At 42.0% G+C, this 19,051-nt stretch overlaps 3 protein-coding genes across 4 annotated transcripts in view; 1 reads left to right on the top strand and 2 right to left on the bottom strand.

The window, feature by feature from the left end:
- lrrc1 (leucine rich repeat containing 1) overlaps window positions 1-7,315 on the bottom strand; it is a 29,780-nt gene extending 22,465 nt beyond the window's left edge. The window contains exons 1-2 of the mRNA XM_012840432.3: window positions 6,694-7,315; window positions 552-669 (exon numbers count right to left, since the gene is read on the bottom strand). Of these exons, the coding sequence (XP_012695886.2) occupies window positions 552-669; window positions 6,694-6,852 (277 nt within the window). The 5' untranslated portion in view covers window positions 6,853-7,315. The remainder of the gene's footprint in view (window positions 1-551; window positions 670-6,693) is intronic.
- A 708-nt stretch (window positions 7,316-8,023) lies between these two features.
- On the bottom strand, window positions 8,024-14,340 carry eloal (elongin A, like). 2 transcript variants are annotated; one of them, XM_012840431.3, is made up of 12 exons: window positions 14,208-14,340; window positions 13,304-13,360; window positions 12,922-13,034; window positions 12,084-12,786; window positions 11,910-12,012; window positions 11,395-11,568; window positions 11,186-11,283; window positions 10,861-11,041; window positions 9,870-9,993; window positions 9,224-9,330; window positions 8,301-8,365; window positions 8,024-8,167 (listed from the first exon to the last, which is right to left on the bottom strand). In XM_012840431.3, the coding sequence occupies exons 1-11, from the start codon at window positions 14,268-14,270 to the stop codon at window positions 8,304-8,306; spliced, it is 1,785 nt and encodes a 594-aa protein (XP_012695885.2). In that variant the 5' UTR covers window positions 14,271-14,340; the 3' UTR covers window positions 8,024-8,167; window positions 8,301-8,303. The 2 variants fall into 2 exon arrangements, with proteins under 2 accessions (XP_012695885.2, XP_031434944.1); XM_031579084.2 differs by lacking the exons at window positions 8,024-8,167; window positions 13,304-13,360 and having other exon boundaries at window positions 8,184-8,365.
- Window positions 14,341-14,656: 316 nt separating this feature from the next.
- klhl31 (kelch-like family member 31) lies at window positions 14,657-19,051 on the top strand. The gene is made up of 3 exons (XM_012840430.2): window positions 14,657-14,762; window positions 15,624-16,826; window positions 17,010-19,051. Exons 2-3 carry the CDS (start codon window positions 15,652-15,654, stop codon window positions 17,740-17,742), a joined length of 1,908 nt encoding a protein of 635 aa, XP_012695884.1. The 5' UTR covers window positions 14,657-14,762; window positions 15,624-15,651; the 3' UTR covers window positions 17,743-19,051.

The following is a 19,051-nucleotide window of genomic DNA, read 5'->3' as shown; positions in this document are numbered from 1 at the left end:
TCACCATCAGGATAGATGAAGGTGTGTGTGTGTGTGTGTGGGGGGGGGGGTTGGTTGTGGAATATGGGATAGTATTTGGAGAGAGGGGCTGGGAATCCAGACACCGGTTCCACTGACAAGTGCTGCAAACACCTTGTGTACCTGTTATTTTAGTACAATATTTGTGTGTACAAGAATATAATAAAGAACCGTGAGAAAACATTATGTTCCTATAAATTCAGAGATTTGGCAGAGAACACAAACCACGAAGAATGTGGACTACAGTACATACATGTGCAATGTAAACAAACATACGCAGGACGCTCTACGTGGATAACTTTCTGACAGGACTGCATTGCCACACCTCCGTTCACATGCACACATGAGTAAGTGCTTCAGTAAAGGGTGACACAGGCAAACAGGCACAATCTAGCCGAGAGAGAAAGGCAGAAAGAAAGAGGGACAGAGAGAGATTGAGAAAAAGAGAGCGAGAATGAAACAGTGAGTGAGTGCAAAGCGTGAGAGCCGTGACGAGCCCCGAGGCTTTTTTATAAGGGGTAGTTGGCACTTACCATTTCGAGAGACATCGAGTTCTACGAGCTGCATGAAGTTGGCTATTTCTTGTGGAAGTCTCTGGATTTCATTGTCACTCAGCCCAAGTTTTCGTAGTTTCACCAGCTGGAAGAATGGCTGTAAAAAAACAAAAACACACAAACCATATACATGACAGAATGCTGGTAAACCTTCAAAGAAGTCGAACATTACTGCCACGTCAAGTGATATTTCTTCAAAAACAATGCGTTCCTCTCCAGCCCCTTGACTAAACGAAGCCAAATATTTCTTCAAAAACAATGCCATCCTAGCTCCATGTTTGCCTAGGGGTTGGTGTTATTGTGACCCAGGTCTACAGGCTTCATTGCTAGACTGCTTTTCATCTCCTGAGCCTGCCTAATGAAATGTCTGAAGAGAGACGAATAACTCTTAATCCATACAGTCTTGGATCAAATGTGATCAGAGTGCAACATCAGCCTCCCTGTGGAGCCCCACTTAAGGCTGGACTAGATGACGAGGTGTTGTCTGAGAGAGGCCTTCTCTAGTGTATGAGGCTATTGATCGATACACGCTTGTGTTCTCTTGGCCACTCAAGGCACATTTCAGCCTTAGAAGCCAGGAACTGGTGAACTCTTATGAGGTGAAAACCCCAAATCCATTACAGTCGCCTGCAAAAAATAACACCAAATGATTTCCCCAATCTGGGTTTAAATTAGATGACAGATGAGTGAATAGGACGGTTGTCTGCTTTGTTATGAAAAGTTTGACACTGGAGTACCCAGTGACCTGGTAAATACCTTCCAGTTGCATCTCTCAGTGGAGCAATCAGCTATTCATTTCACTCAGGATGACCTACTTGCCTACTAGTCTGCTTGTTGCTCCAGCCATTTGAAAAAGATACTAAACCACCTCAAATTAGCCCATGCTACAGGAACATTGCACTAATCAAGTACGGTTGAGAAGACCATAGGTTTAATTCAACAACTTGCAGGCGAACTCCATTACCCACATCCTGTGAGAAATCATAATTTAGCAACAATTTAGTTGCATTATATTGTGCAAACTTAAAAACTAGTTTAACTGTTCAGCTCTTCTTCACGGTAAACAGACCTTAATGGGTCTCATGGACTAGACATCTGACAGAAAATGTGATGTGATTAGATTTACTCATCACAACATTGCAGCTCCCAATACCCACAAAAATAGTGTTCTGTGACTAATGCTACGCTTCGCAGTCTGGCACCATCTCTCTCCATTACCTCAAATCGATTGCCGCATCTCGTCGTCGCGTCCCGAGATTACGGGTGGCACAGCCGCGTCCCATTTTCTGTCGACGGGCCGCTCACTTCTTTCATTCACTGGTTCATGTCCCTCGTGACGTCACTATACGCTACCACCGATTTAGCTCCTCTTGATAAAGCTCCGTCTCTGTCATCGCTTATGTAGCCCTGTATTAATATCGATGGGGCTGTGTGTTTGGTCTGGGCAGCTCTTTGTTGAGTCTGAGTCATTCAGGGCTTACTCATGCGCTAATATTTTCAACATCATTTCGTTTCAATTTTCCTGGGGAACATTAGGTTTGGGTGCGCACTCATTTATCTCAATCTCATTATCACAACTTGAATTTATCTGCGGGCCTATGACTGAAAATAAGAAAGTGTCAGGATGTATTTGTTTGTTTACGAGTACAAGTGATGCTCTTTATACAATACATCCTACACATTTCAAAAGTCACAACTCCAAATCATTACTGCCAGCCATCACAACCTGTGTGCCAAATAGACTGCATGCCCTCCAGCTCAGTACAAACCTGTTGCTATAAAGTAGATCATTTTGTTCTGGTCTCTCAGCCTACCACTTTTAAACTTGGGAAAGGTACCACAGTTTTGTACGGTACGCTTGAGAGTGCTGTTATGGTCATTGTGGTGGTCTCAGTAAGGATATCATTAGTCTTTCTTTAAAAAAAAAAAAAAAATCAATCAGGAGTCACTTCTAACTGAATCATGATGACCACAACTCACTTAAAAAATAAATAAATCAGCAAAAAAAATCAGCAAAACAGCCCACTGGAACCACAGATAGTTGAGGGTGCATCAGCTGCTATTGGTGCTTTGTTAAATAACCAAGCAGCAGACCTTTCTTGTGCAACAATGCAAAACCTGCACTACTGGTTAATGTCATTGACCGTCAAGCCTCACGCATCCCCTCCCCCGCCCCACACAGCCTGTCTGTCTAACAAGTAGGCTACACATGAAAGCAGCTACTCCTCTGTCAATATTTAAAGCTTCGCAGAAATGGCCTATTTAAATTGGCCAGGACTGGTTCTTCCCAATTTTCACCCTCCCTTGAGATACGGCTTCTTGTAGGCCGGGGAGCGGGGGTGGGTGGGGGCGGGACACCAGTGGACTAATTAGAGTTCTGGGAGATGGAAGCTCAGTTAAACGGAGAGCTGGAAGTTACACATGACATGACATAATGGAGCTGAGGCCATCATGTTTTATCTTGTTTACAACACTCACCCACCCATTTACATGCACACACACATGCTACACACCCTCTTACTAACTCACGGACTCTCTCTCCCTCTTTGTGACACTACCCAACCTCATTTTCCTAAGATAACAAACATTGTGTGGGTTCCTTCCTTTGCCCAGGGTAGGGGAACAAAGAGTCAATCACAATATCCCCCAAAAGAGGTTGGCATGGCGATGGATCCCGCTCTGGTCTGTTGTCATGCCGATCATCCAGACTCAGGCCAGATCTGTCCTAAAGACAGCTACTCTCTAGCTCTATCCACAAAAAGGTCCAAAGCAATGTCCATCTTTCAGTGGCATGGGATGTCCACTCCTCTCAACATCCATAAGAAATAAAAACACTTTGCGTGGTTAGGAAGAGGTGCAGACAGGAACTGACATCGATATCAAAAGACCCCCAAAAGGAGAGGTACACATTCATCCCCCCCCCCCCCCCCCCCCCACCACTGGACAGATGCTGGCACTAGAGATGTATCACAAACCTCTAAGGAAGCCAGACAGAACTAAAAAGCCCTGCTAAGAACTACTGATTCAAAGCGTTTCCTGTGCGATAAGAAAGGTCCCATTTCTCCAACCATCAAAGAACAGAGAACACGTGCGGGAAGGATGCTGACACACCCTGATCTGTCAGCATATAGTCTTCAGTCTCACGCCTCAAAGACATGCAGATGTCTCCTCATGTCTCAACATGTCAATGCAAGACAAGGACAAGTGAGAGCAGCAGTGATATTACATGTAGAATAAGAGAATGAAATCTTACTGAAAGATGGAGGGTGTCCCTCTTAGACTTAGACCAACACATGGATCTAAACGCTTCTGCGAGTGATGAGCTACATTATCTCCAAAATAAGTAAGCTACCTGCATCTGTTTTCAATGCTCGGATGAAAGACTGATGGCTGCGAGTTTTGAGGCATTAATGGATGCCTTTGTTTTTGTTGTCTGGTTAAGCAACAGGTCAATGAATGAAAGTAGGCAATCATTCAGGTGTGCTAAATCTCCACTATGCCACATCCTCTCAAAGGCATAGTGCTTCTGCTTTCTGATCTTGGTATCGAGGAGGGAGCTAAACGGTGAAAGCCATCAAACAGGCACAATCAATGACACCACGGGTTTCAGGGGGTAATGCTGTCAGTTTCATAGGAAACCACAGTGAGGTGCAGATGTGTATTGTGTTCTGGGCCACACAAAGACCCATTGCCACAAGTGAATGTGTTAAAAAGATAGTCATGGCAATACAAAGGTCACATTACTATATAACATAAATCCAGAATTTTATGAGTTTTGCCATCTAAAATAAATAGATGCAGGACATTTAATTCCAGGGGGGTGGTTACTGATACAAGGCCAATCTGCTCTCATTTTATCGCTTTTATTGTGTCTTGCAGTAGGGTGTGGAATGATGGTATTAGCCCAAAGGTCATGCCAATGATAAAACATTTCATCATCACTCTACTTGATCACTAAGAAAGTCATTGTTGTGTATTTAAAGGCGCAGTCCGCAAATTGCTCCTCACGGTCCCCTGGCTCTCTGTTCAGTGTTTGCACTAAAACATTAAAAAAAAAAAAAAAAAACTCTGTTGTTTGTACACCGTCCTGACTCTGTAAATGGAAAACAAACACAGTGTCTTGGACTGAGCCATAAACAATCCCAGCCTATCAACTTCGGGAGCATGGGAGGGAGTATACTTTCATTGGCTGTTGAGTTCAAATATCAACACCCTTTTGCGAAAAACCAAACGCAAATGGCAGACTATGCCTTTAAGTGAGCCCTGACTGGACCTTTAAATGTTACCTGACCCAGAGACAACAGACAAAAGGGCCAACACATCTCAGGGCATGCATCAGCAACGCATCCAGGATGCCATCCAATGTGTTCACTCTGACATGGTAGACCTTGTCTGAGGAAAATAATCAAATACACGGTTTCAGCAATCCAACATTAAGAGGAAGTAAAGATAACTATTTCTGTTTGCAAGTTAAACCAAAGAACTGTAGGCTACTGGTCTAAAAATCACTGCTCTCCTTTTGGCTGTTGGAATTCCAAGTTACACTAAATTCTTGTGATACTACAGCTTTCATGGAGTGTTAAACTCTTTTGCACTAATTGTAGAACAAACATTCTGTTCTGGGGTGCATTCCGTGAAGACCGGTATAACCTTATAAAAAAAATCCTTAAAGCTTAAAGGGGGATCATATACAAAAAAAAAAAAAACACAACTGATGAGTCATTTCAACATATCCCATGTGTGTACCAGGTATGTCTGGAATTTTAAACTTGGTGTGAATCAGACTGCTAACAACTTGCCAGGGATGAACAATTCAGCCTCGTTTCCTTATCGGAAACAGACTTGTTATGAAGACATCATAAACAATCCCTGCCTTCTCTTCTGTGGGCTCTTCATCATGTCCCATGGCATGGCTAATCTAGTAACTCATTGACCAGTGGGCATTTCATTCGGGGATGATAACACTGATGGGGTTTGTTTGACTGGCTTATGGTTATAGCAATACAGAGATAGTTGATGCCACGTGTGATAGTGCTAGTGTGGCACAGCCTTGTCCTCTCAATGGCAGAATAGCGCAATTGTCTTTCTTGCGGACAGTTAACCTACATCAACTCCTTGCGTAAGCTCGGCGTGGAGAACGTAGAACAAAACTGTGGTCATACAACAAGCACGGCACTCAACTGATCTGGGCTGATTCTTCCATTTGACAGGTCATAGATGCATCCAACTAGTCAGGATGGGATTAGTTACACCTCAAGCAACACCATGGCAAGGATTGTGGCCTACTTCAAGCCACGGCATGCAAGGAAGACGCGCTTACAATTCTACATTTACATGCGATGCAAGTACAGAGAAGGCTAAGCTCATTTAACTACTGTGGCTGGTGCATCGAGTTTCTATTTGTTTTTAGACACTGTTCTGAAAAGAGAACATGGTTAGTTTCAAATGGATAGGACATTTTACATGCTCATCCTGTCATTAAGTTTAAGAATAAACATAGCAAACTCCTACTCCCATTTAATTTAAAGCATATGGCTTTAGTATGATTTAAAAGGTATGGTTCATCAACTGAGAGGGGCAATGAGAAGGCCCTTCAATGGAATGTAGTCCTCAGTACATAGATAATAGCCTGAAATGTCTGACATTTTTACAACTGTTTATAAGTCAGAGATTGTGATTGATTAAAAAATAAATCACTGAAGTTCAAGAGGAGGGAAAACTACAGGTGAGGGGGGAAACGCAGAAAAAACAGACACCTGCAGGGGAAATTCCTGTGATATGTGTGGCCGCTTGACATTGCGTAAGTGAAACGACACATTCTCATGAAACACAGCGTACCTGTCACCACCATTTAACCTATCGCTAGCCTGCTAGCTAACTTAGCCGATACTGCTCGAAAGTGGGTGCAAAGAGAATGCTGGCATTTTCCCATGCCACGCAGAACAGAGCAAGTTAAATAGGTAACCTTACAATGACAACACACTACTAAAAGTGACCCATTCTTCTCTAGATAATGAGCTGTTGTTTGATGAAATGGCACTGCATGACCGTGCTAGTTATTATAGCAGATTTAGCAACTACAGGCGTCCTCAGGGGTTAAGCTACCCTGTCTTGTTCTTACCTTAGGCAAGTCGCGGAGTTGGTTGGCGTCCAGCAAAAGCTCCTCCAAACTCCGACTGTAGCGGTAGATCTCATCGGGGACGTACAACAGGGAGCAGTGGCGCTTATCGATCAATTCAATGTGACGGTTACACCGCCACAGGGGTATACAGTGAAACATCACGGGCTGATCCTAGCTCTGGCTAAATCCGTACGGTAAAATAGTCTACCGCTGAGGGAAAGCAAATCTGGATGGAGCAAGTAGAAACTAGGAGACCCAAGTTCGGCGTTTTCGCGCTCGCTTGCCGGCTACAGGTACACGCTATGACTGCCCACGCCAATTTTAAAAGCAAGCCCACAACGAAACCTACTACCCAGGCTTCAGCTGGATATATTGGAAAGAAACATGGGATAAAACGTCGTTGTCCACCTCACTTTAAGTACTTTAATATGAAGATTTCGCCTGTTTGTCCATCTCTCTACATCGCATGCTGAATTAATTTTCTTAAAATCTTCGTTCGTAGACTGTTACATCTCTGTTGAGTTAGATAGTGATTCGTGTTTTTCTTGTCCTAGTGTTAATTTCCTCTCAGTCCAGTTTCTGACCCGGAACATTCACTCCCTCATTCCAATCTGACGTCACGATTCCTAGCTGCTCCTCCCTTTTATCACCCTCCCTCCGCTGGAAAAGTATGTGGTGGCTGTGGGAGTAGGCTACGACTATTCTTCCCACACACCATTTCCGTGATAAGTCCACCTTTGCTGACATTCGGGGACTAAATACGTTTGTTTGCATTATGTAATTACAGAAAGCCCCTAGGGCACGTTCGAATACGAATATTAACTGGAGTCGGAAGCTATGAAGAGGCAGGGCGGTGTTTGCAACCGGCAGCGTTGATCCCCTGCCATCACAGCCATAGACATATATAGACCTATATATATGTCTATGATCATCACAACCACCTCGGTGTACAGAAACACAGATCATTTTGAACCATGTGCACCTTATATACCGGTTTTATTGATTATGTTGAAGGAACTAAGCACCTTGAATAAGTCCTCTGTATAAAATGTTCCCCAACCATTCATGTTTAAACAAAGACCCTCAAAACATCTGAAATGTATTAAGCTTTTAAAATACATAATTATGTTGCAAATTATTAATCCATTGATGTGCCTTTTAATGAGGTGGAAAGAACAACCTGTAGCAAATGCAAGTTCTACAAGTTGCATACTATGCTATATCCACTAGAGGGAGCCAAACGCCTGTAAGATCAGTTAGTGATCCACAGGTACATTTCAGAGTACCATCTACCAACACAGATTTATTCGACACAGACAAGAACAAGAAATGTGATTGGTTTCGCATTTAATCAGAAGATTAATTCACAGTGCTTGATATGACGTAATGGATACATGCATAATTAGACATTTATGAGTGTAGAAGTCACTGGTATCTCAGCAAGATGACAGCAGTTCTTGATAAGTATAGGGGACTAAAAAAAAAAAAAAATATTGAAAAATGCCAAATGGCTGTGCTTCAAATGTACAAATATGCAACTGAACAAACAGTGCGTAGGCTAGTCACCCATAAATAGAGATTTTCAACTATATACATCTTTTTCTTACAGTTCATCGACGTCTTCGCTGTTCCTTGAAGGCTTTCAGAGACTTTGCCATCATTGGTGCCACTCCTTCAAAGTAAAATACATTTTAGTCACATTATAATCACTAATGGCATTTGATATTTCAAGTATATAGAATGTGGGAAGATTCACTTTAAATACACAAGCAAGGTTATCCCTTTCACAACTAAATATAACTCCATAAATACATGCGAGTAGCCCGAATACCTGTATACGCACTGTAGCTAAGCATAACCACCACACCATTTGTGAGATATTAATATTCATGACATTTGTACTCCACTGTAACACAGCAGAACTAACAGAAAAACTGGAGCCTATGGATCGAACATTAACACATGATGACAGTGAATAAACACACACATTAGAACCCTAATTTCTTACAAGTTAAACTCCTGCAGCACCTACTTGAACCACCTGTTAGGTTTAATTTAAGCATGCATATACAAAGACACAAACTCGCACTCAGGACACACACACACACACACACACACACACACACACACACACACACACACACACACACACACACACACACACACACAGCCTTCTAGTGCTACTGCCGTTCAACAGCTGCAGATACAGAATCTGGGAGCTTCAATTTCATCTAGGTCTACCCAATCCCACAGTTTCAGTAACAAAGTATGAAGTATTAGTGTTTTAGTACCATTTCTCTTTTTAAACACATTAAAGCACTGCAATGTTAGATTGTTGATTAAAATAATTTAGGAACTTCTGATTGTTTGGCATGTTTTTTGCATGCCATGGATAGGCTATGGTTCTTCTACTTGTGCCAAAGGTCAAATAAATGGTCAATGCCATGGACCTGCATTCAGTCATTATAAACAGAAGAAATATTCCCAGACTTCGCAATGTACACCTGAGTTACATGATCATTTTACTCACTTTTAATTTTGCGGGGGTCTTGAGCTTGGCTGGGGCCTGTGGGATTGCTCCCAGGCCTGGGATACTCTCGGCAGACAGGTTTCACTTTGCCCTCCTGGCTCTGCATTCTAGAGGCGGGGGGGGGGGGGGGGGGGGGCAAATGCATTTCAATACAGAGCAAGTTTCATTTACTGAATCACAGTGATATTTCACCAACCAAATAAACACAGAGTTGTAGAAAGGTTACTCATACCTGCAGCAAAGTTTGTGCTATATTGATAAGTTAATGGGAAAACTGGGACACTGCAGATGGTCCAGTAACAGTGCAACTCGGGCCATTTGCTCCCCTGGTGTAAGTGTGTTTAATAACGTACCATCGCAAACTGCTTTATACGGCCATTTGCCTTGATCCCAAAGTTTGTCTAACCTCACGCAAAAGGCAATTTGGTGAGTGCAATTGCTGGCCATTTATGACCCTGCTTAGCAACTGTAGTGATGCATTTACTTTGGGGGCCTAAGATGCAGGAAAGGCACATCAGAATGTTTGTAACCAAAAATATTGGACTATTGATAATATTGAACACTCGAGTAAAGCCATAATCAGTGTCAGGTTTTAGTGAACAGACTGACTGAGGAAGTCAACTCTTTGTTCTTGTTTTGCACCAACCTGGGTCTGTCCAGAGGATGAGGCTGCACTGCGGACCCGGCAGTACCATAGATCTCCTGCTGAACCCTCACATTTCTGGGTGGCTTGGCAGCACAGTTAATAAATGCCATCTTAACCTGACGGCCTAAACAGAGCAAAAGAAAAATATTACATTAGGGAATGACTGAGTGGGCATCTTGGCAAAACCATTACATGTAAAATGTATATAGAAGGGGGGATGGGGGGGGCACACACACACACACACACACACACGCCTCAGGGCTTTGAGGGTTAACTCTGTGGCCACGGTGGCACTTTAAATCTATTCATAGCGCCTGAGGGGACAGATGGCCTGGTCCACCTTAACATGCTCTCAGTATTTATGAGCCGCCCAACTCGGCTCATCGCACTACAGTTCCAACGGCTGCTGAAGCCAGACAGAACAGGTCTAGTCCGTTTCATGCGCCATAATATTGCCACCCCAGTCAACTAAATATTTACATCAAACACATCAGAAGTTCACATGTAAATTGTCATTTGATTTTGATGTCCAATTATTTACATCCCTTTGACAGATAAGGTCTTCTGCACGGGGAAAACATGTTTTGTTAGCCTGGTTCTGGTTATCCAACATTCTCTGAACATTTATTAAAATTCCAATAACTTGTATACATTGATCCAGATTATATTTTAAGTGATTGGATCAGCTTGCAGCTCAAGGCAGTGTGAGAATAAATAGATTAACTCAGTAGGGAGCGGAGTCATCCTTTTTGTTTCATATTTAAAAAGTGACTGTTCAGTTTTTACTTTATTTATATAACTTCTACTAAAACAGATCCAAATGCAGAAGCCTTTCCATCCTCTGATATATCTTTTATAATCTCCTTAAACTCTCTTGACAGGCACTACAAAAACATGGCGTTACACACTATTCTTTATATCCAATGAGTGAGGATGTGCCTGGTCAGAGCCAGACTAGCATTCTTCCACCCTACTTTTAATTTCCAGGTACCTTTGGGCCTCTGTGAATGAGCTGAAACGATGCTTTTGGTCAGCTTTGCCAGTTTTCTCTCCCTCTCCTCGGACAGCCGGAAGAACATCTCCCTCCAGGACTCGTACTCCAGCAGGTGGGCGCTCCTGAAGTCCCTCTGGCAGTGTCTCTCCCACAGGTGGTCAGTCACTCCGATGTACACCTGCAGAAGGGAAGTTCGAAGTTCACCTGCTGACCCTGCACACAAACTAGTCCTGGCAAATCAGGATGCCAATAGCACCTCTGGTGCCAGAGCCTGAGATCATTAGTGTACTTAATGAGTAAAGTGCTAATCTAGTATACAAACAGGATTGCATTCTTCAATCCGAATCAGCTGCTCCGGTGTGCAGCGCTCGATCACCGGCTCCAAGATTTCAAATGGCACCCCGCCAACCTCATATAATGCTGGTGGGGAAAAAAGAAACGGAGTTCAAATAAAAAAACATACAACATGTAAAATCAAGTCCATACCCAAAAGGAGAAAATTAGTATGTCATGGTCTAAAAATAAACATACAGTCAATGTTGTTTTGGAGAGCACGGATGCATTGTTGGTACAGAGACATCATGGCGGGCAAGTAGGTGCTCTTAGACCCAGAGTACACCTGCATCTTCTTTTTGGATCTCTGGCCCGTGAACCCTGGGGTCTCTTCTCCTGCCTCAGCCTCAGTATCAGCAACCCTGTCTTCAGCTAAGGAAACAAAACCACACATTATTTTATATAAGGTTTATACTGATTTTTATCAAACTGCTATGTCAAATCTATGACTGGGGAAATACTGTATTGAGAACAGAGGTGCCATAGCAAGGATATAAGGATTATATGCAGTTACACTACGTTCACATTTACACATCTGGCAATTGGCCAACCACAGATAAACATAGAAAACAAAGTCCTATTAAAATCTATCTTTCAGTTTCACCTGACTCAAATACCATATATCAGGAGAAGAATGACGGAAGTGTAGAAAGTTGAGAAATAAGGGTTTGGTGAAAATCAGAAGTGTGTGGTTGTGCAAATAATGCACTTACTTTTCTCCTCAAAGTAGCGGTAGTTGGATAAGTCATCACACTTAGGTAGGGTGAGTGGCAATGGAACGTTCAGCAAGTCCAATATTTCATTCTTGCTAGTTGCCTAGAAAATATATAGGATCAGAATGTAGTAGAGAGTACGCTAAACAGTTAAAGTTTGTAGAGAGACATTACCATTTTTGAAGGTTCTTCTGTGAATTCTCTGTGTAATTTAATACTTGGAATCTTAACCAAGTCATCATTTTTACTACTCATTGTATCTACTTTAGGTCGCTTTGAAGGTTTTTTCTTGACATCCGATGACCTTTTTCTTTTTGGGGCCACCATGTCGTAGCTCAGGAAGGCCTCAAAGGACATTTCTTGAGTTTCAGGGTCTTCAACTTTTTTCTTTTTCTTCAGATCAATGCCTTTCTCTGTGGTCCTCTTTGTTTTGTCCTTTTTGGATTTGGATTTGATTGCTTTCGCATCGCTGTCCTTCGTCTTAATAGAGTTAATAGACTGCCCAGGGTCCTTTGGAACCTTTTCAGTTCTAGTGTGTCCAGATTTGTAGGAACGTGGCACATCATCTTTCCTCTCGGGATCTGATACAGATGTTTTGCTTTCTTTGTGTGTAATCCTCTTTGATGATTTTGAACTAATGAGGACATCAGTTTCTTTAGCTTCTGTTTTCTTATTTGGAGCAGTAATTTGGACTTCAGGCTTATCAGAGGGCCGGGCTTCAGAATCCCTCTGGTTGTTGGATTCAATCTGTTTGTTTTGCCGCTCAGATTGTTCAGTTTGTTCAGGTTGTTCAGTTTGTTCAGTTTGTTCAGGCTCCACTGTTGCTTCAGTTTTTGATGGTTTCTTTTCAGAGTCTTTTTCTTTTTCTTTTGTTTTACTTCATAAGACATTAGTAAAAAAGAAAAAGTTGTCAGTTGTATTAAAAATTTAACATTAACAATTTAACAAATGAATGCATAATGGGCACAACAATATCAATTATTAAAATAACAAAATCACCAAATCCGTTTACCTTGTGTTCTCTTTGGGGATCAATTTCTTCCATTGAGTAACTAGTGTTCTGGCCACTTCTCCGGCTTCATTGTGTTTACGGAAGGAATTGACAAGTTTTCCAATTCCAGTTTCCTATGAAGGAAGAGACAACTCTATAAACACTTAATTTTCCTACAGAAAGGTTAATGAAGTAAATTAAGAGCAAGAGTGCAACAAGCGACTTTTAAAAGACAACAGTGTGATTGAATGGGAATGCATATATGATAACACAAGGCCTGGGTTTAATTTTTCAAACTCTCAGGTTCTTCAAATCCTTATTTAAATTCTGGTTTGTCATGTTTCTTCCCAAAGGGGCAATACTGCTTGTTGCACTTTTTTCAACACAGGTTATTTGCCCTTACTGCCAGAATATCGATGGTAATATCCAACTCCTGAAGTTTCTTTAAAGATGTAAGAACCTAGAAAAGATGGATTGCTCAGATCAGGTTAGGCCATCCATTATATTATTTATACCATAATATAGAATGCTAAGTGAATGTATTTGTGGTTAATAAAATATATGAAGAGATCAATGACACGTGACCTACAACAGACTAGCACCTCTGTGTCATACGAGGTTCCTTACAAAGACAGTTTGCTGACTGGGCTTTCAGGACAAGACCTATGTATGGGAAATCCACACTCCAGCCTACTCCATTTGCAATGTGCTATAAATGGGCAATGCTAATACAGGCAGCTGCATTGGTTGCAAGGCATTGGCTGAGGCATGGGTATAGAAGAAATACTCACTCACATTAATCTTCAAAAGTTACTGAAGAAAAGACTGGTAGCCAAGAACAGTAAGTGACAGGTCAGGCATACAGTTAAAGGTGTGTCTAGCTTCAGTTGATACATTAACACCATATGGTCAAAGCTGTAGCCTACAACTACACTGACGGACAGTCAAAGTGAGACGGGACAACTGGGGAACTATTTTTAGGGTTCACAGCACCACCCTCAAGCCAGCCCCAACACCTCCGGTTTCAACAGATATAATCTGCCACTTAATGTAGGAAATAGGGTTTCCTACTGGGGATTACTCCTCATCATACAAAAGCTGGTCATAGGTGAAAAGTATATCTTAATAGTTAATTCCTGCCCCCTCAAAAGTTGCAGGGAGGTTGATAAACTGCAACTTTCTCAATATATGTCTTTAACAAACACTACATACAGGCCATTATCCAGTAGAAAGTCAAGAATACTGGTGAGAAAAAGCAGTTATCACTACCGTATGCAGATTCACGGAAAGGAGGCTTAGGCCTATACCGTTTTTGGTTCAGACGATTTCAATTGTAGTTTGATCTCCAGCACCGTCTTCAGCGCTGCCATTCTATCCCTCACGTGCGAGCTACTTTTGATGATGTCCTACCTGTGAGCTACACCTGTGAATTAGCAGGACGTAATAGATGTTGTCGTCATCTTTATGCGGGGCGGTGCCAAATCGTTTTAAATTCATACATTTTACAAACAACGTTTTAATTCATGTGAGAGTTCATCGAGACTTATTGAAATATAGGGCATATATTTAGAGAAATAGAAAAACAGGCCTTAATCTTCCCTACTTATGCAAATGGCTACTAGGTCATGTTTCAGCATCGATAGGCTTGTTAGTGTATCGGAAATTGGGGTCCCTGTTCAATATCACCAAACGCCAATTGCATAATCTCCTCAGTTTACAGACGGACAGAGGAGGAGTTAATTGCCGGTCACCCTTGGTACCACTAGACACGACTTCTCTCTCTCTGTCTCTCTCTCTCTCTTGCACACCAAGTTGGAGACGCAACTCAGTTTTACTCCAACCTCTGCTTCATCTCTGTGTCGGTGAGTTTCACTTGTTAGCTCTAATTTCAGTAAAACGGCGTTTCTATCTGATAACTTAAGTATCAATCGATAAAAATGCTTATTTTGGATTGCATGAGGCGACACTCCTATAAACAAAGTATTCAGAAGGTGTTCTTAAGGTTGTTAGCAGTTTCATACATGGAAAAAAACTCACTGTCAACATTTTAACCTGACACTTTAAAACGGTGTTTAGATAATCTAATTTAGCTACATAAATGGCCTGTGTAGTCTAACGTCACAAGTTTAAAATTCAAGACCCCTAGTCTATTTACAAGGGACTTGCATGCCTGTGAAATATACGATTGCAACAGTGGAAAATGTTGAACAACCTCGTCTATGTGATTTTAATTTTCATAAAACTTTAAGAAATTTCGAAAGGCCACGGGTAGTCTTACTGACACGACGTCTATAAAAGGAACGCCAAGAGCTAGCTATCCTGCGCTTCTATTCTTGGACATGGTAGTGATAAATAGTGACAGATGCGAAGAGAGGAATGTTGACGTGGTAACATGCTCTTACCGACGTGGTAATTTTGGATTCATTTCTTCAAATAACCTATGTAAAATAGCGTATGTGGTCACTTTACACAAGTTAATGCCTTCATTTTTAGGACTGTATAAATGCTGGCCTACTGTGAAATTCTCGTTCATGGAAGCAGCAATTCTTTGAAATTGTTGACATTATTTACACGCAAAATAACATTTTGAAATTTAGATTTTCCAAAAAAGGAAACATGATATTTAAGCTAATGATATGCACAGATATGAAATGCCCCTTGGAGCTATGTGGCTGTGTGGCAAATGGCTTACAACTGTTTACTAAAACTTGTGTTAATTGTAGGTCTTGGCTGTGACTCATTGCAACAGTCATGGCACCCAAAAAGAACAAGACAGCCAAAAAGAGCAAAGGAGACATAAATGAGATGACCATTTTGGTGGAGGACAGCCCGATCAACAAAATCAATGGGCTGAACACACTCCTTGAAGGTGGAAATGGCTTCAGCTGCATCTCCACGGAAGTAAATGACCCTGTTTACGCGCCTAACCTCCTGGACGGCTTGAGCACCATGCGACAGGACAACTTCCTGTGTGACTTGACCGTCTCAACCAAATCCAAATCTTTTGATGTCCACAAAGTTGTCATGGCCTCCTGCAGTGAGTACATTCAGGGCATGCTGAAGAAAGATGCCTCTGTTCAAAAGATAGACCTCAATGATCTATCGCCAGTGGGCTTGGCCACAGCAATCACCTATGCATACTCTGGAAAACTTACCCTGTCTTTGTACACCATTGGTAGTACTATCGCAGCCGCAGTCTTCCTGCAGATCAATACCCTTGTGAAGATGTGCAGTGATTTCCTGATGCGGGAGATGAGTGTGGAGAACTGCATGTATGTGGCCAACATTGCAGATACATATGACCTCAAAGAAACGAAGGAGGCAGCGCAGAAGTTCATGCGGGGGAACTTCATTGAGTTCTCGGAGATGGAGCAGTTCCTGAAGCTTACGTACGAGCAGATCAGTGATTTCCTCCAAGATGACTCCCTCCAGCTGCCCTCAGAGCTCACCGCCTTCCAGATCGCCATGAAGTGGTTAGACTTCGACGAGAAGAGACTGAAGTATGCCCCTGACCTGCTCACCAACATCCGCTTCGGCACCATCACAGCCATGGACCTGGTCAGTCACGTCCAGAACGTGCCAAGGATGATGCAAGATGCTGAATGCCACCGTCTGCTGGTCGACGCCATGAACTACCACCTGCTGCCTTTTCAGCAGAACATCCTGCAGTCACGAAGAACCAAAGTGCGTGGTGGACTCAAGGTTATGCTCACGGTGGGAGGTAGGCCAGCCCTGACTGAAAAGTCTCTCAGCAAGGAGGTGCTCTACAGAGATGAAGACAATGTGTGGAACAAATTGACGGACATGCCTGCGAAGAGCTTCAATCAGTGTGTGGCAGTTCTGGATGGCTTCCTGTATGTTGCCGGAGGTGAAGACCAGAATGATGCAAGGAACCAGGCTAAGCATGCTGTCAGCAACTTCTGCAGGTAAGACCTTGACATGAGGCATTTACATTGTATGTATCTATGTTGTAAACTGAACAATTGCCTTACATTACTGCATGTTTGTCTGGTGAATGAAATTAGCCATACATGAAAAAGTCATATGTCACAGTCAATAACTGATAACATGCTTAATGACTTTAACTTGCTGTGTCTTCCACCAATCAGATATGATCCAAGATTCAATACTTGGATCCATTTGACCAGCATGATCCAGAGGCGCACTCACTTCAGCCTTAACACCTTCAATGGCCTCTTGTTTGCCATCGGAGGACGCAATGCAGAGGGTTGCCAGGCGTCCCTAGAATGCTATGTGCCATCTTCTAACCAGTGGCAGATGAAGGCACCCATGGAGGTGGCAAGGTGCTGCCATGCCAGTACACTCATTGAAGGCAAGATCTTAGTAACCGGGGGTTACATCAGCAACGCCTATTCTCGAGCTGTGTGCATGTATGACCCATCCACTGATAGCTGGTCGGATAAGAACAGCTTGAGCTCCCCAAGAGGCTGGCACAGTGCTGCCACAGTGGGCGACCGTGCCTACGTCATCGGCGGCAGCCAGCTTGGTGGTCGTGGAGAAAGGGTAGACGTCCTGGCGGTCGAGTGTTTCAATCCCCACTCCGGTCAGTGGAGCTACAGTTCACCGTTGCACACGGGTGTCAGCACGGCTGGTGCCACCACTCTGAATAACAAGATCTATCTCATGGGAGGCTGGAACGAGATTGAAAAGAAGTATAAGAAGTGCATACAGATGTTCAACCCAGACCTTAATGAGTGGACTGAGGATGATGAGTTGCCAGAGGCAACCGTGGGTATTTCATGCTGTGTTGTCACCATCCCCACACGTAAAACACGAGAGTCCAGAGCCAGCTCAGTATCATCTGCACCAATCAGTATATAAGATCAGTTGAGTGTATTGGGGTACTTGGAGCATAATTTATTTATTAGCATACTTCAAATGACACATTTTCCACAATCATTTAGTCAGTGTATTATGAGTCCTGTGTGATTAAGCTGATAATCTTCATTTAATTCTCAGTTCAGGTTTTGTATTCAGATCTGTCTAGGACAAACACAATGTACATACCATGCAGTTTGTAGTCAGATTACACATCAAATATCTCATTCTAAAACACATGACTTTTACCTGTCACTTGTTTCACATACGTTAGAATCTTGTTTGTTAAAAGTTACAAACTTCTCTTCTACACTGGTTAAATCAATGTGAATATTTAAATGAAGATACTGCCAAAAGATTTCATAAAAAACAAACAACATAAATAAAAATTAAAGAAAGAAAAATATATCAATATAAAAATATACTAATACAGTATACAAGTTTTCTATATCAGAATTGTCAGTCTTTTTTTCCTTATGGGGCCAATTCTATGAAGCCAATTTATATGAACCCATTTTCATATTATTTAGTAGATTAAAGTATATTCATTAAAAAGCCCTTTAATCTGCATAAATATTTAGAATCGAATTAGATCATTCACATAATTCAGTTGGCCTAATACAACTGCAGTTTATAATCCTCCACTGAATGTGTAGCTGAAAGAAAGGACTAATGTGTATCTCCTGTACATTATGACAATTTACAGTTTCTGTCCATGATATTGATGAACACAAATGTATTTGTGTTTAGTCATTCAATATAAGATTGATATGAGGTTTAAAAGTATCAATAACAGACAATCGTGAATTGCCAGATGTGCCTGCCAGGAGTAGGTAAGTGATTATCAGTTATTGATTGGTTTGTGTATCAATCTGTACACCAATTGAAATACCGTTTTGGCTCCTGAGGATGCTACAGCTGGTCTTAGGTAAACACATGGTTCAGAGACTGAAGGAAGTATGTCGGTTGTTGAGTGTTGTCATGATGATGGTTGCTTGGGGACAATGAAGGTTTTGATTATGTTAACTTTTATTTTGTAAAAAGGGAGACTGAAAGTTGGCACTGGGGGACTGAAGCTTGAGCCTGAACTATACAGGGGATGAGCGCAAGGCACTGATGCCTCTCAAAATTCCCCAACAGTTCACGTTATTTGAGTGTTCTTAGAGATTGATATAATTATGTGAAAAATTATTTAAACAACATTGTTAAGGGTTTGAGTGTACAGTGGGTACATAAGTCAAAGTTGTTCCTGACCCAGCCCTCTCTCTGGAAAACTGCTTCTTTAATAAAGATTCCTATAAAACTACTTTAA

Source organism: Clupea harengus, chromosome 13 (assembly GCF_900700415.2).
Source record: "Clupea harengus chromosome 13, Ch_v2.0.2, whole genome shotgun sequence".
NCBI classification, from domain to species: domain Eukaryota; kingdom Metazoa; phylum Chordata; class Actinopteri; order Clupeiformes; family Clupeidae; genus Clupea; species Clupea harengus.
Note: the sequence above shows the minus strand (reverse complement) of the source record. Positions and strands in the feature narration are given on the sequence as shown.